Below are 24,518 nucleotides of genomic sequence, written 5' to 3'. Positions count from 1 at the left end.
AGACGAAGCTTTGCAAGAATATCGGGAATGTAGAGTGAATCTGAAACAAAGCATCAAGGGGGCTAAGAGAGGATATGAGATATTGCTGGCAAACATGGTTAAGGAAAATCCCAAAGCCTTTTATTCATATATAAAGAGCAAGAGGGTAGCTAGAGAAAGGATTGGCCCACTTAAGGACAAAGAAGGAAAGTTATGCTCTCAGTCAGAGACAATGGGTGACATTCTTAATGAGTACTTTGCATTGGTATTCACCAAGGAGAGGGACATGACAGATGTTGAGGTTAGGGATAGATGTTTGCTTACTCTAGGTCAAGTTGACACAAGGAAGGAGGAAGTGTTGGGTATCCTAAAAGACATTAAGGTGGACAAGTCCCCAGGTCCAGATGGGATCTATCCCAGGTTACTGAGGGACGCAAGAGAGGAAATAGCCGGGGCCTTAACAGATATCTTTGCAGCATCCTTAGACACGGGTGAGGTCCCAGAGGACTGGAGACTTGTTAATGTTGTCCCCTTGTTTAAGAAGGGTAGCAAGGATAATCCAGGTAATTATCGACCGGTGAGCCTCTTGTCAGTGGTAGGGAAGCTACTGGAGAAGATACTGAGGGATAGGATCTATTCCCATTTGGAAGAAAATGGGCTTATCAGTGATAGGCAACCTGGTTTTGTGCAGGGAAGGTCATGTCTTACCAACTTAATAGAATTCTTTGAGGACATGACAAAGTTGATTGACGAGGGAAAGGCTGTAGATGTCATATACATGGACTTCAGTAAGGCGTTTGATAAGGTTCCCCATGGCAGGCTGATGGAGAAAATGAAGTCACATGGGGTCCAGGGTGTGCTAGCTAGATGGATAAAAAACTGGCTGGGCAACAGGAGACAGAGAGTAGTGGTAGAAGGGAGTTTCTCAATTTGGAGACCTGCGACCAGTGGTGTTCCACAGGGATCTGTGCTGGGACTACTGTTGTTTGTGATATATGTAAATGATTTGAAGGAAGGTGTAGGTGGTCTGATCAGCAAGTTTGCAGATGACACTAAGATTGGTGGAGTAGCTGATAGTGAAGGGGACTGTCAGAAATTACAGCAGAATATAGATAGACTGGAGAGTTGGGCAGATAAATGGCAGATGGAGTTCAATCTGGGCAAATGCGAGGTGATGGACTTTGGATGATCAAATTCAAGGGCGAACTATACAGTAAATGGAAAAGTCCTAGGGAAAATCAATGAACAGAGAGATCTGGGTGTTCAGGTCCATTGTTCCCTAAAGGTGACAACGCAGGGTGGTCAAGAAGGCATATGGCATGCTTTCCTTCATTGGATGGAGTATTGAGTACAAGAGTTGGCAGGTCATGTTGCAGTTGTATAGGACTTTGGTTCGGTCACATTTGGAGTACTATGTACAGTTCTGGTCGCCACATTACCAAAAGGATGTGGATGCTTTGGAGAGGGTGCAGAGGAGGTTCACCAGGATGTTGCCTGGTATGGAGGGTGCTAGCTATGAAGAGAGGTTGAGTAGATTAGGATTATTTTCATTAGAACGACGGAGATTGAGGGGGGACCTGATTGCGGTCTACAAAATCATGAGGGGTAGAGATAGGGTGGAAAGCAAGAAGCTTTTTCCCAGAGTGGGGGACTCAATTACTAAGGATCATGAGTTCAAAGTGAGAGGAGAAAAGTTTAAGGGAGATATGCATGGAAAGTTCTTTACACAGAGGGTCGTGGGTGCCTGGAACACTTTGCCAGCGGAGGTGGTAGACACAGACAAGTTAGCATCTTTTAAGATATATTTGGACAGGTACATGGATGGGCAGGGAGCAAATGGACACAGACCGTTAGAAAATAGATGACAGGTTAGACAGAGGATCTCAATTGGCGCAGGCTTGGAGGGCCAAAGGACCTGTTCCTGTGCTGTAATTTTCTTTGTTCTTTTGTGTACCTGTGACATGTCAGCCATATTGCCATATCCAATACTCAGTTATGGGAATGTTTTATGTTCCAGAATCACACCCAATAGGTACTGCAGTATTGATACTGTGGTCTTCTTCCTTATGTATTCTCATTGACCTGAAATGTTGGCTCAAAGCCATCATGGGTGAGTTGGCAGGTGGTTGGATTCATGGTCTGGCATCAAATAGCATCTTGACAACAACACTGGGCTATCACTTACTTCGCCTGTGGGCAAAATATCCACAGCAGGGAGTGCATCCAGTGGCCTGTTTGCCCATGGGCCATCTAAGACCCTTATGTTGTTCATGAAAAGTCATCATCCCACTTGGATTTAACCTGTCACAGCAAGACAGGCACCAAGTCTCTAGTCTTTTTGTTACTCATCCCACTGGAGGCCCTCTTCTGGAAGCTCCCAAGCTCATCTCCTTTCACCCCCCTGCCAAGCCCAGTGCACACAAATCCTTCAACAAAGCTTGCCAGCCTCCCGTCTTCGGTGGGACCCAAGCCTAATATTTGTCTGTATTCTATAGGCTTGTTACCTTCAATGACAACCTCAGTTCGAACAATGAACACTACTCCTTGTGGCACTTTTGGGATGAATGATCAGATTTGGTTTGTCAACAGCTTTTTGAAGTGGGACTCTCTCCCTCATAGGGGTGTAATTACCATCTGAAACAAATTAATGCCCCATGGTTGTAAAACTACTGCACAGCAATCTCGTTAAAGGGAGTGACACTCTCCCTCTGATTTTAATACCCAAGTAACGGCCCCCGCATAGAATTCAGTCCATTAACAGTTTTCCCCTCTCCACTTCCTATTTAGTTCAAGGATTTTTCAGTTGGACTGATTCAGCTGCTAAATCCACAGCATCCAGTGACCTTGAGAACAATAGATCTGATCTAGTCATTGTGGACCAAAATTTAAGTGCCCATTTCATTCATGGGTATTTGCAGTTGCTATAATGCATATAGGAGCATCCACATATGAAACACAAGCAGAGCTGCACCTTAAGTCATTATTACATCATAAGGGAGGAAAACTGTCCCCAAATCAATGCTGGAATACACAATTAACTAATGTATCTGAATAAGGAGATTTTTCAAAAAATCTACTTTCTGCGAGGCAAATCTTCCCAACGAGCAGATCCTCAAACTGGGCAGATTTGTGGAGGGAAGGCCAGATCCTTCATTCCTCAATAATACAGCCATGAGAGTTAAGGAAATGAATGCCACCAATAAAGCCTAAGTGGTTTCCTCCACATTCTGCCTGACTGCTTTTGGACTTCATTTTTGCAATATTACATTGCTCTGAGAAATGCCCTGCTCTCCTGATGTTGCTGCCAGCTTTCAGCAGCTATGGTTACCTTTCCTTAGGCTTGCAGGAAACAATATGCCTACATAAATAGGACAGTGGATGCTGAAGACACCAATCAGGAGACCATCTTCTGCATGAACGCATTCATGACCTGGATGCATAAGCAGTCTTAACTCCTGAAAGCAAACTACCTTCAGTGTTCTACCCAATGAGTCAGCAGGGAACAGTGTTGAGACAAAAATGTGTGGAGAACAAGACAAGTTTGAAATTAATTTAATGATCTAACATTAAATGGATGTGGGACTGTGCTTGAAGCTCCAAAACAGTGAGTTCCTGTTTTCAATCACAAGTGGCTAAAAGCTTCAGGGAGCGGAGACCATTGTTCAACAAAATAATTTTGTTGCATTTGTTTCAATATGCCATTAAGAAATGTGAAAACTACCTTACTCCCTTTGATTTTGGGCTGAAGAGCAAGAAAATGAAGACCAGCATGAATTTCACTTTTGGTAGGAGGATTACATTAAAACAATGACCACTGCAAGTATTTAATGAAATGTTTACTCATTACATATCATAAATAGAATAAAAAAGATTATTATTATTCAACTGAAAATACAACATATTGCTGTTTTTACTTTTCACATCTATCTGATTTACAATGAAGCATAATTATGCACTGTTAGTGCAGTACAGGATAGAAACTTTCATCTGGTACTGCACAGCTTGTGTGCAATTTTACAGCTCACTGCCTACCAGAGCATGTTGCTCAAGAGCTGGGAGCTGGGCCAATATAAGCTGATCTGCAGCTGTATGGGTGGGGTATAAGCATGACAGAGATTCTGTTATCAGGATGCTGGCACCAGTAGGAACATGTATTACATTTTCCCAAGTATCTGTTTCTACTGAGTGCAATGTCCCTGCTTGTAGATTCTTGTCAGCTTGATGGCAGAAGCACCCTTCTTTTGTGTCTGTGAAGAAACTGATTGAGGATGTAGACAAAGACCAATAGAATCAGAATCAGATGTCATTACAGAACATTGGCTTGTGCACTGCTCTTGTGGACTTGGAAAGAACTTGAGTCATTCCAACCATCCTGCAATCCATCACCTTACGAAGAGATCCTGACTTGAGTTGCCTTTGCATTTCAGCCAAATGAATGCTTCCAATCTATTCTGACCACATTCATTTCTGTCCTGGAAACTATACCTTCAAAATGACACTGAACTGTTCCTCAACACTGAAGTGTCAAGTTGACCAGAGGCTTCAATGTGTTTGTGCAACAAATGGTGCAGAGATTGATGCCTAGTAACTAGTTATCAGGCACATGTCTTATTATGTGCGATGAAGTCTGTGGAATTTCTGACCCTCTTGAGTGTACACTGCTGATTGTATTGCTGTTGTTTGTTCGTCGTACCTGATGTTAAAACAAAGATAAAGTAAGATACAGAAGCAGCTAACCATTAAGATTATTTCCTGTTTCTGTCCCATTTCTCTCATGTACATTAAGATGTCAGCATTGGTAGGGTGGTAGCACTTTTGCTTCTTAATTGGAGGTCTTGGGTTCAAAATCCACTGCAAAGCCCAAAACTGCTAGGCCGGACTTTAATAGTTATGGGATCATGTACATGAATTGGAGACTGTATATTCACATATTTGAAACTATATATTCAAATATAACAGTAATTACAATTCCAAAAATTGATTACATTCCTGTAAAGCATTTTGAGGTGTCCTGAGATATGAAAAGTTCTAGATAAACGCATTATTTGTTTAGTGTATTCTGAATCTGAGATATACACCAACAATGGGCTGAAGTTGTCTGCTACTGAACAACTTTCTGTCACAGGAAAACATTCAGAAGCAGAATTTGAATAGTTAATTCAGAAATTAAGTTAGCTTAGGTGTAGCAGAAAAATTTAACCCCATGTACCAATGCAAGTGTTCTATTAATATAAAATGTTTTAGAATAAAAATTTTCACATTCCACACTGCAGGGAATTCTATGCATATCTAATGCATTTTGGCAAGGCAAATCAGAGCAGGACATTTATACTGAATGGTAAGGTCCTGGGGAATGTGGCTGAACAAACAGATCTTGGAGTGCAGGCTCACAGTTCCTTAAAAGTAGTTGCAGGTAGATAGGATAGTGAAGGCTGTGTTTGATATGCTTGCCTTTACAGATCAGTGCACTGAGTACTGTAGTCACGTTGTAGCTGTACAGGACATTGGTTAGGCCACTATTGAAATACTGCGTGCAATTCTGGTCTCCCTGCTGTAGGATGTTGTGAAACTTGGAATGGTTCAGAGAAGATTTATAAGGATGTGGCCAGGATTGGAAGGTTTGAGCTAGAGGAAGAGGGTGAATAAACTGGGCTATTTTCCCTGGAGCATTGGGGCTGAGAGGGACCTTACACAGGTTTATAAAATCATGAGGAGCATGGATAGGGTAAATAGACAAGGTCTTTTCCCCAGGGTGGGCGAGTCCAAAACTAGAGGGCAAAGGTTTAGGTGAGAGGAGGAAGATTTAAAAGGGACCTAAGGGGCAACTTTTTCATGCAGAGGGTGTGTGTGTATATGGAATGAACTGCCAAAACGAAGTGGTGGAGGCTGGTACATTTACAACATTTAAACATCTAGACGGGTATGTGAATAGGAAATGTTTAGTGGGATGTGCGCCAAAGAGTCTGTTTTTGTGCTGTAATTCTCTATAACTCTAATTGTGTAGGGTGATAGAAGAGATTGATGCAAACTATGAAGAGAGAGTAAATAAGCAGCTGATCACCTTTTCTGAGGGTTCAATGACAAGGGGGCATTTAGATCGGATTTGAAAATCTTTTCACTCAGAGTGATGGGAATCTTGAATGCAGCACGTGAGGACAGTGGAGGCAGGAAACATCAGAGTCTTTAAAAAAGTACATGCATTAACACTTGAAACTTCATATCATTCAAAACTATCAACTGAATGCTGTAAAGTGGGATTGGTATAGATTGGCCCATTCAACCTGCACTGACCTAAGGGCCCCTTCTGTGCTATTTGACTCAGGTTTGTTATTTGTAAAAATGATGTCAAGGTCCAGAAGTTACAGATAAGGATTATGAGAGCAAGAAAAGCAATCAGAAGAAGACTGAATCAGTTAGCAATGAAGGTCACTGAAGCAGACCACTTAAGAGACAATTGATCACCCACATCTGCCCCTGCCTCAGTCCATCTGCTGCAGAGAACTTCAGCTGTGTTCTTGCAAGCTGCATATTCATCTACTAGTCTCCAGGCCAATAACCTATTATTCATCCTCTGTAAACCTGAATTCATCCAAGCTGTGTTGCTCACATCCTCACTTGTACTCAATCCTGTTTATCTATCAGCTCTGCGCTGTAACTTACAATTCAACCCAGCAATACCTTGGCTTTAAAGTTCTGAGTCAATGTTAACATTTTTCCATGGCTTTACACCATTCTATATCCGGAAGCTACTTCAACTTTAAAACCTTTTGAGATCTCTGTGCTGCTCCTATTTGCACTCCTTTCATTCTGGCCTTTTGAGATTCTTGACATCACTCACCATCGCACCACTGCAAGATGGTGGCTAGGTAGGGCTCCTGAGTTGGAGTTCGTCTGCTCTGACTGCTTTCCCTTCTCACTGTATTTTTTAGTTTTTCTCTCTATTTACCTTCTGGAGGGAACTCTGTCAGTGGGGCAGCAGGGGCTGGGAGCCCAGAGCAGGGAGTGTACCAGCTGGCCATGAGGCAATTGGTGTGTCCAGGTAGAACTCTGGCGATCGGCAGCATCGTGGAAGTGACTGGGGGCCTGCAGCAGCACCAGAGATCAAGCCTACGGGAGAGTTAGGATGATGTTGGCGGGAAGATGGCAGCACAGAGGCTTGTGGATCGAGCCGCCTTGGGGAAAAGCCAGTGTGGAATGACTGTGGGCTATTGGCTAAAGGAGGATTATAATTTGAAAGTTTTAACTTATTTATTTTTGTACTGTTTACCTAAGACTTTGTAGCTAGGTACCTTGTACCTAAGATGGCACAGTAAGTGGCGAAATTGTACTCTTGTATCCCTATATCTGAGCACACATGGCAACAAAATCTAATTCTAATCTCCAATTCACTTCACTTTATCATTGCTACTGCCCGGGAACATGTTCTGGACCTCCCGCCTCCAAAATCCCCAACACTCTCTTTTCCTTTAGAGGGAACTCAAAAATCTAAATATTTGACCAAATCTTTCATTAAATGTCCTTTCTTAATGTAACTTAGTGTTAAAGTTTGGTCAGATTAAAAAGTGAGGTTTTATTATCCTACATAAATGGAGTATGTTGCTGTTGATATCACTTCCCAAGACAGAAAAGAACATGAGATTATAGTAAGAAGGAGTTATACTGGGTTATAATCAGTCAAAAAAAAGGATGAAAGCAGCAAAAATTCATCCTAAGGAAAAAGCAGCATGGTACAGGGAGGATGAAGCAATCGTGGCTGACTAAGGAAGTCAGGGATAGCATAAAAGCAAAAGAGAAAGCACATAATGTGGCAAAGGGCAGTGGGAAACAAGAGGACTGGGAAGCTTACAAAAACCAGATCTCAGAGGGCAACAAAAAAATAATGTAAGCGGGGGGAGAAGATTAAATGTGAGGGTAAGCTAGCCAGTAATATAAATGAAGACTGTAAGAGCTTCTTTAGGTATGTCAGGGGCAAAAGAGAAGTAAAAGTGTACACTGGACCACTAGAAAATGGCGGTGGAGAAACAGAACAAGGAGATGGCCAAGGAACTGAATAATTACTTCGCATTAGTCTTCATGAGTAAAATCCGAAAAATTCAAGAGTCGGGGGAAAAGCGGAGTATGGTGGCTATCACCAAGCAAAAGGTGCTAGTAAAACTGAATAGCATGAAGGTGGACAAATCACCTGGACCAGATGGACCACATCCCAGAGTTCTAAAGAAGAGAGCTGAAGAGATAGAGGACTGGAAAATTGCTAACTTGACACCCCTGTTTCAAAAGACAGTAAGGCAAAAGATGAAAACTTACAGGCCAATTAGCCTAACTTCGGTCTTGGATGAGATTTTGGAGTCCATTGTAAAGGATGAGATTTCTAAATATTTGGAACGGTATAAATAGGGCAAAGTCAGCATGGTTTCATCAAGGGGAGGTCATGCCTGACAAATTTGCCAGAATTCTTTGAGGAAGTAACGAGCAGGGTAGACCAAGGATAGCCAATATATGTTATCTACCTGGACTTCTCGAAGGCCTTTGATAAGGTGCCACAGGATGCTGCTAGGAAAGATAAGGGCTCACAGTGGGAGGCAAGGTGCTAGCATGGATAGAAGATTGGCTGGGTGGCAGAAAGGAGAGAGTGGGGATAAAAGGATCTTTCTCAGGATGGCAACTGGTGACAATTGGTGTTCTGCACGGGTCAGTGTTGGGACCACAACTTATCACTTTGTACATTAATGATCTTGAAGAAGGAACTGTGGGCATTCTGGCTAAGTTTGCAGACGATACAAAAATAGGTGTACGAACAGGTAGTATTGAGAAGTTGGCAAGGCTGCAGAAGGACTTGGACAGGTTAGGAGAGTGGGCAAAGAAGTGGCAGATGCAGTACAATGTGGGCAAGTGTGAGGTCATGCACTTTGGTAAGAAGAATAAAAGCATGGACTATTTTCTAAATGGGGAGAAAATTCAGAAGTCTGAAGTGCAAAGAGATTTGGGGCTTCTAGTCCAGGATTCTCTCAAGGTAAACTCGCAGGTTGAGTCAGTAGTCAGGAAGGCAAATGCAGCTCTGGTATTTTAATTTGAGAGGACTCGAATATAAAAGCAGGGATGTACTACTGAGGCTCTAAGGCTCTGGTAAGGCCACAGTTGAGTATTGTGTACGGTTTTGGGCCCCATATCTCAGGAAGGACGTACAGGCCCTGGAGAGGGTTCAGAGGAGGTTCACGAGAATGGTCCCAGGAATGGTTAACATACGAAGAATGTTTGAGGGCTCTGGGACTATATTCACTGGAGTTTAGAACGATTGTGGGGGTGGGGATCTAATTGAAATTTTCAGAATACTGAATGGCCTGGACAAAATGGATGTTGGGAAGATACTTCCATTGGTAGGAGAGTCTAGGAGCTGAGGGCACAGCCTAAGAGTAAAGGGAAGACCTCTTAGAATGGGGATAAGGAGAAACGTCTTCAGCTAGAGAGTGGTGAATCTATGGAACTCATTGTCACAGAAGGCTGTGGAGGCCAAGTCATTGAGTACAATTAAGACTGAGATAGACAGGTTCTTGATTATTGAGGGGATCAAGGGTTATGGGTAGAAAGCAGGAGAATGGGGTTAAGGAACTTATCAACCACGATTGAATGGCAGAGCAGACTTGAAGGGCAGAGCAGACTTGAAGGGCCAAATGGCCTACTTTCCGCCTCTATGTCTTATGAACTGACACAGCTTCTCATATGAAGGAAAGGACTGGAGATCAGGACCTGTATGCATTGGACACGTGTGCCTCATACGTAAGACATGGACTGCAACACAGAGTACTATCATGTTCATGGCAGATGCTTGTACTTTTGGGAAGAACTCATCATTTATTGTGTTATGCTCAGCATCACATTCAAGCACAATAGATGTCACGTGGGTTACCATGGCAGAGCCTTTGTGGATAATGGGATCTAACAAACAAAGTGAAAACAGCCACTTAATAGTTTTTTTGGTGGTACTAGCTGAGGGGAGGATATTGGCCAGGAGATCAGTAAACCCCCTGCTCTTCTTCAAATAAACTCAGCAATCTAACATTTCCTAACTGGTCTTGATTTAGAATCTCAACAAAAGACGACAGTCCCAAATTTCTAAAAAGTTCTGTTACATTTTCATTTTAACCCTGGAGAAAGCAAACTCAATGGGCAGGGCCCCAAGTCCCTATGCTTCAGCAGATTCTGTGCCAAAGTTCTGCCGAATATCTAATTCAAGAGTTCTTTTCCCAAACATGCCAATTCAGGGTTTAACTTATTTTAAAAATTAACTTTCAGGATGTGGACATTGCTGGCAAGACTGGTATTTATTACTGTTACCTAGCTGCACTGAATAGGTGATGTGCCTTCTTGAAGCACTACAGTCCATATGGTAAAATGCTCTGATGGTAGGATTTGGTCCAGCAACAATTTTATAATGGCGATAAAAATCTAAATTAGATGTCTGATGTGGACGTGATCGTATTCCACAATGCATGTGCTGCTTTTATTTTTCTAGGTGACTAAGGTTATGAGTCTGGGATGTTCTAATGAAAAATACTTGAGTAGCTGTAGTGCAGCTTGTGAGTAGTATATACTGAAGCCAATCAATGTGGATGACTATTTAGTGGCCAATCAATTAAAGAACAATTAAATGCCAACCTGTCTAGTGGATACCCACATCTCATGAAAGAATAATGGTGGCACAACAATAAAGTTAGAAGATCCAGGTTCAAGTCCCACCTGTCTCTGTCATGTGATAAAATAAACAAGTTGATTAAGAATATCTACACTTAAGGCAAGATGGGCAGGTACGAGAAGGTTAAATTCATGGATGAGACGCTAATCACAAAAAGATCAAGTGGATGCTTTGTTTTGGATACTGCCAAACACCTCATGTGCTTTTGTTGCTGAACCCAATCAGCCATGCAGACAGTATTCAAATCACTGATCTGTCTCGTGCCTTACAGGTGATAAAAAGGCTTTAGGGAGTCAGGAGGTGAGTCATTCACCACAGATTACTTTGAAGTACCTTAGTAGCCACAATATATAAACTGATGGTCTAGCTGAGTCTTTAATATAAAATATATATTAGAAATGACAATCAATGGGGTGCTTGTCCCAGTTTTGCCTAGATTTGTTGCAAATAAGAAAATACAACAATAAAACAAAAGCTGCCAGCAAGGTGAACCAAGTGCATGACTGAAGAATTCTGTTGGGTCTACAGACAAACAATGAGCACTGTGAGATGCTAAGATTTTCACCTTTTCCATTGTTATATTGCTGAGCATTTCCTTCTTTTTGAATGCTGGCATATCATTGGTGAGTAGAGCTTCAGTCATATCCAATATCCTTTTCTCATGATGCATAATCTGCTTCTGTTGCTCACGGTTAAATAAGAGATCGCGTAGCTCTTTCACAATGCTGAGTAGGAAAGCCAAAATAATCATTAAATGCACCAGAAGTAACTCATGCTGTGGATCAGGACAGTGGCCATAATTCACACTGTAGGAATACATAAGGTCAATGTAAGTGAATATAACTCACACTGCGGGTGGAGGTGACTGACAATAATTCACACTGAGTGGGTTACAGAGACAGCTGTGGTAGGTCAGACCAATAGTAACTTGCACTGGATATGGGGGGAGGGTTGTGAGATAGTAATTTACACTGTAGGTTGGGGGAATGAATACCCCTAACTTATATTGAGAATTAGGATGTTGACCATAACTCAAACGATGTGAGTTACAGTAACAATAACTTAGCGAAAAATGGGTCAGAATGATAGTTACACTGCAAATAGTACATGACAATACCCAGGTTGTAGTGGGTCAGAGTGAGCATATTACTTGGTGTAACAGGGTGACATGAAGTTTCAGATTTTCAAAGTTGTAGAGACCCCACGGGCCCTTAGAGCTGGTGAGCAAGACTGGGTATGGAAGTTGACCTGTGATTTCTGACATTCAAGCCTGGCTGACTGGGGAAGGGAGTGTCATGTGACTCATGAGGAAAACTTGAGCTCCGCAGGGCCATTTAAATTTACACTGAGTTCAATTCATTTTATGCGGTAGCAAGGGCTTAAACCCATAACGTGGGAAACTTTGTTTTAAAAAAAACAGTAGACATTATTTCTTGAAGGGCTGATAAGGTCTATAAGGCTGTCATGATGTGAAGTTATTTAAACAAAGAACCTTTGAAAGTTGAAACTGCATGCCAGTGACACTGTTCTGTTCTGCTGGTTAAATTGCTGTTTGTTCACATTACCCCAAGGGCTATCGTTTTTATTATGAATGCCTCAAAGTTTTCCACTAGCTATAATTATCTCTATTGTGGGTCATAAAGTCACCTTTATTAACAGCTCGAAAAGTTATTGAGAGATTAGGGGTCACTAATCAGTGCAGTAATGAATAGCTTTTTTTAAAGACATAATAACTTGAGGACATTTAAAAATTTGAATAGGCTTTCATGAATGGGAACTTTTTGTAAACATGGTGAAGGCTGTAATAGATATTTAGGCCTTTATTTTATTCAATCCCCAATTCCAACATGCCTCTTGAGTTCTGTTCATGATGGACACTGGATGAGTTGAAAAGAAGAGTGTAAGGGCCTGGGGTACTGAGTGGGTTGGCAGAGTTTGTATTATGCTCATGTGGGGCTGTAAGGACCCATGGGCTGCATAAAGGGAATTGGTGGCATGGGGTCATGAAGGTAGCATTAGAAGTGGGTGGTGTGGGTTAAAACCTAATGGAAAATGGTCAAGGTTCTAGAAAACCATGGCGTGTCTTTTAAACAGACCCTTCAGCACTGAACAGCAGGCATGACACTATTCTAGACGCACTCCCCAGAATGAAGAATGCATCTTAGGGAGCTTCTCCTAACTTGCACCACCTGCCTGAGAGTGAAGGTCCAGCCTAACTTTCATTGTGGTTGGTTGAACTGAAAATCTAAGTTGTACAGGGTAAAGTAGTGATAGCTGCCTACATTGAATGTTATAAACTGCAGAAGTAGTATCCACCTAGAACATCGAACATTACAGCACAGTACAGGCCCTTCGGCCCTCGATGTTGTGCCGACCTGTCATACCGATCTCAAGCCCATCTAACCTACACTATTCCATGTACGTCCATATGCTTATCCAATGATGACTTAAATGTACCTAAAGTTGGCGAATCTACTACCGTTGCATACTACCTATTGAGCTCAAGGCGAATCTGCTTATAGTAATGGATGTTCCTCTGGATAGCTTCAAGCACTAGACAGAATTCCTCGTATGTTGTAAGATTAAGATTCTCCAGAGAGCTGTACTTCATTGGTTGCTGTCTGTGAGCTGTGGTAATCTGCCTGATACAGTCTTGCACGTGGATCAAGGGCATCTTAGGCCCTGATTCACCCTCATCTTTCAACTGAAATAAAGAATTTCACAACATAGTGTTAAAAGAGATGATTACCTCTAGGATAAATCTAAAATTAAAACAACATACAATACAAAAAAGATGAAAACATTGGTTAATAATTGGTTTAAGCATGTCAATTCATATCAACAATGCACTATCACTCACATCAGTCTATATGACTGGTCATTTACCATAAAATTTATAACCCCTTTTTATTTTCCTCTATCTTGGATCAAGAATAGGAAGAGGACTACTTTAAAGCAAGGGCTGTTGAAGGAGTTGCTGCACTTTTAAGAACAGCTTACTTAAACTCATTGAGAGTTGTGTTTACAGTATTGCTTTGTTTAAGCAGCAGGGGAGGATGCTCAAGGCACTACAGTACCATAGGTATATGCTTCTCCCAGAGACAGTATTGATTGATTTATGTAATCAGGAACAATTGTGAAGGTTAGGAGTAGTCTGCATGACGACAACAACATTCTTTCTGATTGGCTACTGGACAGGTGAACAGACAGCGAGTGAACAAGAGGGGTAGAAGCTTCCATTCTACCTTCACTCTGCAGTGAAGTAACCAAAACCTGGAAGATAGCTAGCTATTCACTCCAACCACTGTCCGTAAGCTGTTGCTTCTAACCAGTGACTGAAAGACTGAACGAGTGCACAAATTGGCCTATGTCTGCAGTGAAGAATTGAAAGAACTTGGAAAGAATAAGAAACTTGAAGACCAGAATGACTTCTGGAAGAAAACGAAAGGATGTCTCATCGAATCCTGTGGACTGGTGCTACTGAGCTGCAGTTTACCTGTACTTTTCTCCCCATCCATAACATCCATGTTTTTTGTTTGTATATACAGGGGTTTAAGAAGGGGATTACAGGTCCAGCTAGTAAAGTTATATGTGGATAATTCAGAAGTTTGTTTGCTTGTCATTAGAAAGATTTCTTTGTAAAAAAGCACATGGTTCTTGTAAAGTACAGAATCTTGATCAGTATTTTCTGTTAACCCGAGTTTATCAGACAGGAAAACTGGGAACTGAGTAATTTGGTTAAATCTTTAACTTTCGCGATGACCCCAGGAATACTGGGGCTTGAGTAGATTACAGTTTTTTAAAATTCATTCATGGGATGAGGGCATCACTGGCTAGGCCAGCATTTGCAGTCCTTCCTTAATTGCCCAAATGGCAGTTAAGAGTAAACCACATTAGAACATAGAACATAGAACAGTACAGCACAGAACAGGCCCTTCAGCCCACAATGTTGTGCCGACCATTGATCCTCATGGATGCACCCTCAAATTTCTGTGACCATATGCATGTCCAGCAGTCTCTTAAATGACCCCAATGACCTTGCTTCCACAACTGCTGCTGGCAACGCATTCCATGCTCTCACAACTCTCTGCGTAAAGAACCTGCCTCTGACATCCCCTCTATACTTTCCACCAACCAGCTTAAAACTATGACCCCTCGTGCTAGCCATTTCTGCCCTGGGAAATAGTCTCTGGCTATCGACTCTATCTATGCCTCTCATTATCTTGTATACCTCAATTAGGTCCCCTCTCCTCCTCCTTTTCTCCAATGAAAAGAGACCGAGCTCAGTCAACCTCTCTTCATAAGATAAGCCCTCCAGTCCAGGCAGCATCCTGGTAAACCTCCTCTGAACCCTCTCCAAAGCATCCACATCTTTCCTATAATAGGGCGCCCAGAACTGGACGCAGTATTCCAAGTGCGGTCTAACCAAAGTTTTATAGAGCTGCAACAAGATCTCACGACTCTTAAACTCAATCCCCCTGTTAATGAAAGCCAAAACACCATATGCTTTCTTAACAACCCTGTCCACTTGGGTGGCCATTTTAAGGGATCTATGTATCTGCACACCAAGATCCCTCTGTTCCTCCACGCTGCCAAGAATCCTATCCTTAATCCTGTACTCAGCCTTCAAATTCGACCTTCCAAAATGCATCACCTCGCATTTATCCAGGTTGAACTCCATCTGCCACCTCTCAGCCCATCTCTGCATCCTGTCAATGTCCCGCTGCAGCCTACAACAGCCCTCTACACTGTCAACGACACCTCCGACCTTTGTGTCGTCTGCAAACTTGCTGACCCATCCTTCAATTCCCTCGTCCAAGTCATTAATAAAAATTACAAACAGTAGAGGCCCAAGGACAGAGCCCTGTGGAACCCCACTCACCACTGACTTCCAGGCAGAATATTTTCCTTCTACTACCACTCGCTGTCTTCTGTTGGCCAGCCAATTCTGTATCCAAGCAGCTAAGTTCCCCTGTATCCCATTCCTCCTGACCTTCTGAATGAGCCTTCCATGGGGAACCTTATCAAATGCCTGTCGTCTGGAGTCACATGTGAGCCAGGCCAGGTAAGGATGGCAACTTCTTTCCCTGAAGGACATTAGCAAACCAGATGGCATTTTCCCAACAATTGATAATGGATTCATGGTCATCACAAGACTTATAAATCCAGATTTTTATTGAATTCAAATTCCACCATCTGCCATTGCAGGATTCAAACCCGGAACATTACTTCGATATCGGGATTAACAGTCCAGCGATTATACCGCTCGGCCGTCACGTCCCCGAAATACGTAGTCACTAAGGTGGATTTGAATGCTAAATTCAGAAGTATGCATCTTATTCAATAATGCATGATGTTAGTGATTACTTTGTTACAAAAGCTGCTGTTGGTAACTGGAAACAGAAATTGATCTTTTTTCTGAAGAATAACTGAGTTATCATTTCAAACCATTCTAGTTTTCTTTATGCTTAGCACAAATAACTGTTAAATAAGTGACTGATTGCTCCCTATGGAATGCAATGTGCCTGTGTCGGTGTAATATCTAGTAACACTGCAGTGCCCAGGGGTGGGAATGTAATTTGCTCACTAAGATCTTTGTCAGTTGTATGATATCTTCATAGACTTTGGAAGATAAATTGCTCTTCAACAACATGGTTCTGACCATCATTTTTGAATAAAAACAAGTCAAACAGCAGAACAACTGCGATTTAATTAAAATTACAACCTGAAACTCAATTCCTGTCTGCAAATTGTAAAAGAAGCAATGTTTCATTAACCTTAATGACACTAAGACTGAACCAATGCTAACAGCCCAGAACACTGACAAGGTGGTTAAATTGGTCAAAGGCTGCATATTTCTCTGATTAAGTGTCCAACTGACAAAAGATAAAAACATGAAACTGGCTGAAATATCTGTGAACAGAAAATTCGAAGTTAGTGGTGGTTTAGCAATCACCTGTTTCTGTAAACAAATTCCAGGTGAACAGAGGCAACATCCTGAGCTGGGAGATTGTCATAGATTACCGGTAACATCTATTAATAATTTGCAGAAACCAACACGTCACTACTCAGAGCCCGTAGCTACCTCATTGTGATCAGTCACCTACCACTGTATGCAAACGGGGCAACTAAAACTAATTCTATCCAAACATACAAATTTCAACGAATAAAAAAAACAAATTTTAGCGATTAATTTGAAGTGATCAGCTCAAAACCTTGATAAAAGTGTACCTACTTTAAAAGACTCCTATGACATAAAACAGCACAAATGTTTGACTTGGTACCAAGACTGTTACCATTCAAATAAGTGCGTGTCTGAAGTAGTCACTTAACACTCCAAACACTATTATCCTTTCTGGCTGATTGGAGTTCTGTTTAGTTCATTTTTTGGTAAAATGTACTTTGGCCCAGGGACAGTTTGTTTAGAGAAGTCATATAGCTGTTCATATATCTACAGATGCTACTGTTTGACCTGTGCAGATGCTGCATGTTACAGTTCAGGGTGGTTATGATTTTCAGGGGTTGGTCGGTTGGATAGACTGTTTGCAATGCAGAGCAATGCCAACAGTGAGAGTTCAATTCCTACACTAGCTGAGGTTACCATGAAGGACTCTCCTTCTCAACTACCCCCCTTGCCCGAGGTGTGGTCTCCCTCAAGTTAAATCACCACCTGTCATCTCTCTCTCTAATGAAACAGCGGCCCTGTTGTTCACTAGGACAATGGCAACTTTATTTTGGTTGTGATGGCATAATATGGCAGATGGAGTTCAACCCGGGCAAATGCGAGGTGATGGACTTTGGATGATCAAATTCAAGGGCGAACTATACAGTAAATGGAAAAGTTCTAGGGAAAATTGATGAACAGAGGGATCTGGGTGTTCAGGTCCATTGTTCCCTAAAGGTGACAACGCAGGTCAATAGGGTGGTCAAGAAGGCATATGGCATGCTTTCCTTCATTGGACGGGGTATTGAGTACAAGAGTTGGCGGGTCATGTTGCAGTTGTATAGGACTTTGGTTTGGCCATATTTGGAGTACTGTGTACAGTTCTGGTCGCCACATTACCAAACGGATGTGGATGCTTTGGAGGGGGTGCAGAGGAGGTTCACTAGGATGTTGCCTGGTATGGAGGGTGCTAGCTATGAAGAGGTTGAGTAGATTAGGATTATTTTCATTAGAAAGACGGAGATTGAGGGGGGACCTAATTGAAGTCTACAAAATCAAGAGGGGTATAGACAGGGTGAATAGCAAGAAGCTTTTTCCCAGAATGGGGACTCAATTACTAGGGGTCATGAGTTTAAAGTGAAAGGAGGAAAGTTTAGGGGAGATATGTGTGGAAAGTTCTTTACACAGAGGGTCGTGGGTGCCTGGAACGCGTCGCCAGCAGAGGTGGTAGACGCAGACACGTTAGCGTCTTTTAAGATATATTTGGGCAGGTACATGGATGAGCAGGGAGCAAATGGACACAGACCCTTAGAAAATAGATGACAGGTTAGACAGAGGATCTTGATCGGCGCAGGCTTGGAGGGCCGAAGGGCCTGTTCCTGTGCTGTAATTTTCTTTGTTCTTTGTGATCAGCATTGACTCAACTTTTCTCCTAACCAGGAGGCACTGCCTCATTTAACGACTTCTTCCCTCCCAATGACAGGAGCAGGATAAAATTCATCAATAATACTGTTCCACTTTCATCTCGATTAAATAACAATGCAAGGTAATCAAGGTGAAGCAAACCAGTGATGAGGAATGGAATAAATTCAATTGCAGTAATAAACTGGCAAGGTGAAGTCTATAAATTTTCGTGCAGCAATGTGCTTCAGCTACTGACTTAACACATGCACAAGTAATCAATAGGAGAGTTTCTCCCCCCCCCCACCCCCGCAAAAATCAGGGTCAGAAATGGAGTTTTCAATTCTGATCAGAAATTTTGTGTCCTGCATTGGGCAGTTGGATCTTTTTTCTATTTTCCACAACTGCAATCCATATTGCCATTTTGTAAAAAAGCTTGTACCTACAGCTCAGAAATATGTCCATTTGAAAATAAAGGTAGATGGCTAATCATATTTGACACAGGAGATGTACACAGATTTTGATCCCAGAAGCCTGCACTAGGAACTACAGCTCTAAAGAAGCATTCTATGTTAGTGCTGCACCAGTAGGTATCTTTGCTTCTTGGTGTGCATCATACCTCAGCCAATAGAGTTGAATCATCAGTCAGTGTATGCCTCTTTTTCTCTTGCTCTAATATTGCTTGCTCCAGGTTTGAAGTCACAGCAGCAACCATAATGTTTGCACAGATAAAAGATGCTCCTATGATGAAGATGAAGAGGTACAGCGCACCCCAGTACATTATTGCTCCATCCTTTTCCCTGGAAAGAAGGTAGTTTTATGACCATCAATGTGACAATTTTTTCCTCAGTAGCAGTATTTAGTGGGGAGGTGATCCAAATAAACAGGGCATTTAAGTACACATGTTCCAACATCTGTAACACATTATCTTACAGTCTTTAGAAACTACTAGAAGGTCCAGATCAGTCTTTGGCCTATGCAGCAGAATGATAAGATTCCGACCACAGCTGGTCTTGGGAATGAAATAATTTCCACTTGTCATGTATTCTAGACTCCTACACCAGAAAACCAAACTAATTTGTCAATTCTATAAAGGCAGGTCTGATTTCTACTCTTGCACAGCACACTGCCTGTTAAAAAGGTCTGGATGTGAGCATCATACATAGAAACTGTAAACCAACTGTACAGGATACATGCACAATAATGATAGATAGTTGAAAGATAACGATAAATAAAATTGAATAAAATATTCCATGAACTTTGAAAAAAAAATGAACCAATTTGAACTCATTTCAAGGGGCTCTTGTGACACAGTGGTAGTGTGCTAACATCCCTGAACAGGCTGATTAAAAATGCCTATACTTCACCAGAAGGACTTCTGATGATATGTGGATGCCCAGGGCCTGCTCACACATAAAAACAGCAACTTGTAAACTGAAGTTACCCAAGCTGCAGCCACTAGCTTAGTCTGGTTAGAACTGGCTCAGCTCAGAGGAAAGCAAGGGAAGTGGCTTAAGGTATAAATCCTCGTTTGGTGGAAGAGTAATGCGGTAATGCTAACAGTGTCCTTGGGCTGCAGCCTATAATGAAAGGCTGGTAACTTTTGAATTGTCATCCATGCCGGATTTTCACATTGCAACACATCTGCAAGTCAAAATGGTGTACAACTTGGGAGGAGAATGTGGACTCAAAATATGTTATGCAACTGCTTTCCTTGTTCTTCTAAAACTGTTTTTACAATTAATCCTCTGCCCGAAGTTTTAGAAAAAATACAAACAGAAGCCTGGGAACCTTCTTGGAGAAAAAGAGACTTACACAAATTCTTCATAAATTTGTACCCATCCATCTTGTGTGATGCAGATGAACAGCGAGTACATAGCTCTCTCCAAACTCCCAAATGATTCTGGCACTTCAGTGCTAAATATGATCACCCCAAACACAGCGAATACCTGCAAAAGGAAAGATCTCATTTTCTGCAGTTTGAATTGAAAGATATAGAAATTGACAAAGCAAGTTAACCCTAATAGATACAGTGCTGGGCAGTTGTAAAGAGTTCAGTGAAATTAAGTGGATACAGCTTGAGGCTTACATTAGAATATGTTATTGTACAAACACCAAGTGGAACTTTCAACTTTGACAGGGATGTAAAACAGGTGTTGTTAAAATAACTGAAGTCTAGAAAAACTTTTTAGGCTATGATGAAACCAAGGTGGTCTTTAATGAAAGTGAAGGGAATGGAACTTGCTGACTGGAGAGCTGGTGACATCTCTACCTTTCCTGGGATTAGAGATACTGGGGGGAGAGGTTCTGCCCACACAGAACTGCTCGCCAAGCAGAGGCTGCAGCTGTACTGAACAGTAACATCACTAGAAATGAGTGTGACACGAACCAAAGGCACAGGATCATCACTGTTTCGAGACCACAGGTGGACCATGGCAGAAAAGGGATTGAGATTGTAGGAAGAGAGGGATCAGCAGCAAGGGCAGGAGTTGGCTCTCAGTGGACTTCATCCTTTCTGATATGGCTCCATCGATCAAGCATTATGACACTGAACAAGAGACAGCCTCTTGCACCCTCACTTCCCCTTCCTCTTCCTGAAGGGGTCCACAAAAAATAAGATCCCACATCAATCTGCTTGTAATACTCCCTGCATGTAGAGTTCACTGCCAGTTACATTTTTTTACATCAGGAATGGTGAGGTGAAGCCCTTAAGTGAGCAATTAATGCCTACTGAAGGGCCTCAGTTGGCCACAGGTCAGGAAGGTGCACAGTCCTCACTCAACCAACTAAATGAACACACCAAACTTACCTGGGCAAAAGGCATTAAATTTGGTTTAATATTTTCTTTTAGAAGCTTGAAAGATTGCAGGAAGAAGTAAGTTACAGCAAGGGAAGTGCACAGAATAACAATTTCACTACTGTAGGGATTCAGGGAGAGGGAAGAATGTGCAGGGCAAACTAAGATCAAAAGTTCAGAAGATGATTGACCATGATAATATCAATAAAGTTGGGACAAAAAAAAAAATCTGCTTTTCGACCACATAATACAACATATTTAATTTCAGCAATGGATACTAATGTTGATACGGTGCTTAATAACATCACCGTCTACCTTGGAAAATGTTAACATGTTCGAGGAAACACGTTCAATCCAAGTAACATTTAAAATGGAGATAAACCAGATACTATGAAAAAGCCAACAAGTGAAGCCACCATTCCTTTCATTCCTCTGCCATTACAAACCTCTTTTGTATTTGAGATTGCAACTCTGGTCCTTTAAATGAAAGCATGGTTTGAACTGCTCTTACCTGAGATTACCTGTGGTGACGTATAGCTTCACCTACAGTCACCATGAGGACATGCAGAAGTCTTGCAATATGGGTCAGTAACGGCCACCTCTTCTGTGTTATAAGTATAGTTGTATTGCAAAGTAGAACTGTTATACATTTAGATAAGGAAGGCCATTCAATCCATCATAATTCACTGAAAAATCCAACTTCCCTTCACCCTTGCAGAAACTACTTGTCCCTTAAATGATCCCAATGATTTGGCTCCAGTAGGCTTCCAGGACATAGATTCGACAGGGTAATCACTTTGTATGTAAAGTAATTTGTCGATATCAGACCTCGATGTATTTTCTCATGGCTGAATCCTTGCTGATTTAGTCTGAAGTAATACTGGTTGTTAAACTTTTCTATATCCTTTATAATCTTATATCTACATTGGAAAATTTCTCAGATGCCTCTTTTCTTGGATGAGAAGCCTCAGGCTCTTCAGTCTTTCCATATAACATGACTAGATGATCAATAGTGCAACTTTTCTGCACTGCCTTCAATACCACAGTCTGTCTTTGGATCTTTCAAAGTGGAGGCCTAGCACGCTCTACAGTTTGATCGGAGTTTTCCATCTGAGACACTACTGCTTTGACCATGTTGTTCCAAATCCTACAGACACTTAACAATAGTTCTTAATTGCACTGAATCTATTAAGGAGTCTTTATCTCCTGAATTCATCATTCGCTATTACAACATGGAGCTATTTAGGTGTCACTTATGTTTCTGACCCAAGTGAAGCACTTACATTTGTCCGTATTAGGTTGCATCTACTATTGCTCTGCAATTTAACATGCCCTATTCAAAGAATCAAAGTACAGATGAGGCCTTTTGGACCATTGTGTCTGCACCTCAAAAACACTTTAAATCTACACTAGTCTTACTTTCCAACACTTGGTCCATAGCCTTGAATGCTATGACATTTCAAGTGCTCACACAAATACTTTTTAAAGTTTGAGATTTCCAACCTCAGCTACCCTCCCAGGCAGTCGTACCCAATTCTGACAACCCTTTGGGTGAAAACATATTTTCTCAAGTCCCCTTTAAACTTTCTGCTTTTTACCTTAGTTAAGCCCCCTTGCTATTGACTGGTCAACTATGGGAATAACTGCTCTTTATCCAGCTTGTCCATGCCCCTCAATCAGGTTCCCTCTTAGCCTTCTCTGCTCCAAAGGACGCAAGCTTTTGTACCCTTTCTTTATAGCTAAACTGCTCTGAGGCAACATCAATACTCTTCTGCATCCCTTCCAGTCCAATCATATCATAATATGGTTACCAGAACTGCACAGTAATCCAGCTACGGCCTAACCACTCTCACATAACCTCCCTGCTCTTTAATCTATACCTCCACTTATATAGGCAAGTGTCCAATATGCCTTCTTCATGGCACTACTAACCTCTCCTGCCGCAATCAGGAACTTGTGGACAAGCCCCCCCAAGATTCCTGTTCCTGTGAGCTGCTTAATGTCCTGCTAGTCGTTGAATTCTACCTTGTAGTAAAGTGTATCACCTCACACCTATCACCAGGGTTAAAATTCTCTGGGTCACTGATCTGGTCATCTGACCAACCCATATATATCCTCCTGTAAACCTTCTTTCTCACTCTCAACAACGTGGTCAATCTTTGTGTCATCTGCAAACATACTCATCATCATTTCCTCCAGATTTACTTTTATATAACTTACACCTAACAAACAATAACGGGCGAGCACAGATTCCTTGATACTCCTTTAGACACCATGAACTGCCTTTTACCCAATCCCTCTGTCTCCTACCACTAGGCTAATATAGATCCAACTTACCATTGATACTATGAATTTTTACCCTCTTTATTCGTCTCCCATGTGGGACACTGTCAAAAGCTTTGCTGAAATCCATAAAAAACTACATCAACTGCACTATCCTCATCTGGTTACTTCAAAAAAATTTAATCGAATTAGTTAAGCATGATGTCCCTCTTACAAAGCCATGCTATCTCTGATTGAACCTGGCCACTCCAAATGGAGATGAATTCCCTCCTTCAGAATTTTCTCCAATAGTTCTCAATACTGAATTAACGTGAGACTTCATCATAAAATCCCTACAGCGTGGAAACACTCCCTTCGGCCCAACAAGTCCACACCTGCCCTCAGAGCTGCTCACCCAGACCCATCCTGCTATAACCCACCTAATTTACATTATGGGCAATCCATCTAGTTTGCACATCTTTCGACTGTGGGAGGAAACCAGGGTACCTGAGGAAACCCATACAGACTCAGAGAACATGCAAACTCCACACAGACAGCTGCCTGAGGTTGGAATCGAGCCCAGGTCCCTGTGCCGTCAGGCAGCAGTGCTAACCACTGAACCACCGTGCCGTCAAATTGGTCTTTAATTCCTATATCTCTACCACCTTTCTTCAAAAGTGGAACCAGATTAGTTGTGCTCCAGTCCTCTGGAATCTCTCCGGTGGCCAGAGATTTAAAATTTAGGTCACTGCCCCTGTAACTTCCTTCCATGTGTTCCATGGCAGCTTGGTATATAACTCACCTAGACCTGGGTAAATGACCACATTTAAGCCCAGTAAAACCTCCATTACCTCTTCATTCCCTACGTCAAACTGCGCAAGAACCTCAGAATCCCACTTCCTTAATTCTGTACCGACATCCTCTTTCTCCAAAATGAAGACAACGTGAAGTACTTGATTAACACCCTACCAATGTCCTCTAACTCCACATACAGATTCCTACTTTGTCCCCAATGGACCCAACTCTCTCCCTGGTCCTCCTCCCCTTGATATACCTATAGAATATCTTGGGATTCTCCTTAATCTTATCCAGCAGTGTTTTTCATATAGGGTTAACAAGGTGTGCAGTTGCATGAATGCAGCAGGCCAAGCAGCATCAGAGGAGCAGAAAGCTGATGTTTCGGGCCTGGACCCTTCTTCAGAAATGGGGGAGGGAAAGGAGATTCT

General features: G+C 41.9%; 1 protein-coding gene across 3 annotated transcripts in view; it reads right to left on the bottom strand.

The window, feature by feature from the left end:
- Window positions 1-3,865: 3,865 nt before the first annotated feature.
- LOC125464894 (cation channel sperm-associated protein 4-like) overlaps window positions 3,866-24,518 on the bottom strand; it is an 81,128-nt gene continuing 60,475 nt past the window's right edge. For all 3 annotated transcript variants that reach the window (XM_059654335.1, XM_059654336.1, XM_059654337.1), the window contains 5 exons: window positions 20,049-20,182; window positions 18,853-19,033; window positions 13,162-13,373; window positions 11,235-11,394; window positions 3,866-4,672 (listed from right to left, as the gene is read on the bottom strand). In XM_059654335.1, the coding sequence (XP_059510318.1) occupies window positions 4,568-4,672; window positions 11,235-11,394; window positions 13,162-13,373; window positions 18,853-19,033; window positions 20,049-20,182 (792 nt within the window). In that variant the 3' untranslated portion in view covers window positions 3,866-4,567. The remainder of the gene's footprint in view (window positions 4,673-11,234; window positions 11,395-13,161; window positions 13,374-18,852; window positions 19,034-20,048; window positions 20,183-24,518) is intronic.

Source organism: Stegostoma tigrinum, chromosome 24 (assembly GCF_030684315.1).
Source record: "Stegostoma tigrinum isolate sSteTig4 chromosome 24, sSteTig4.hap1, whole genome shotgun sequence".
NCBI lineage: Eukaryota > Metazoa > Chordata > Chondrichthyes > Orectolobiformes > Stegostomatidae > Stegostoma > Stegostoma tigrinum.
This window is presented reverse-complemented; position numbering and strand designations above follow the sequence as displayed.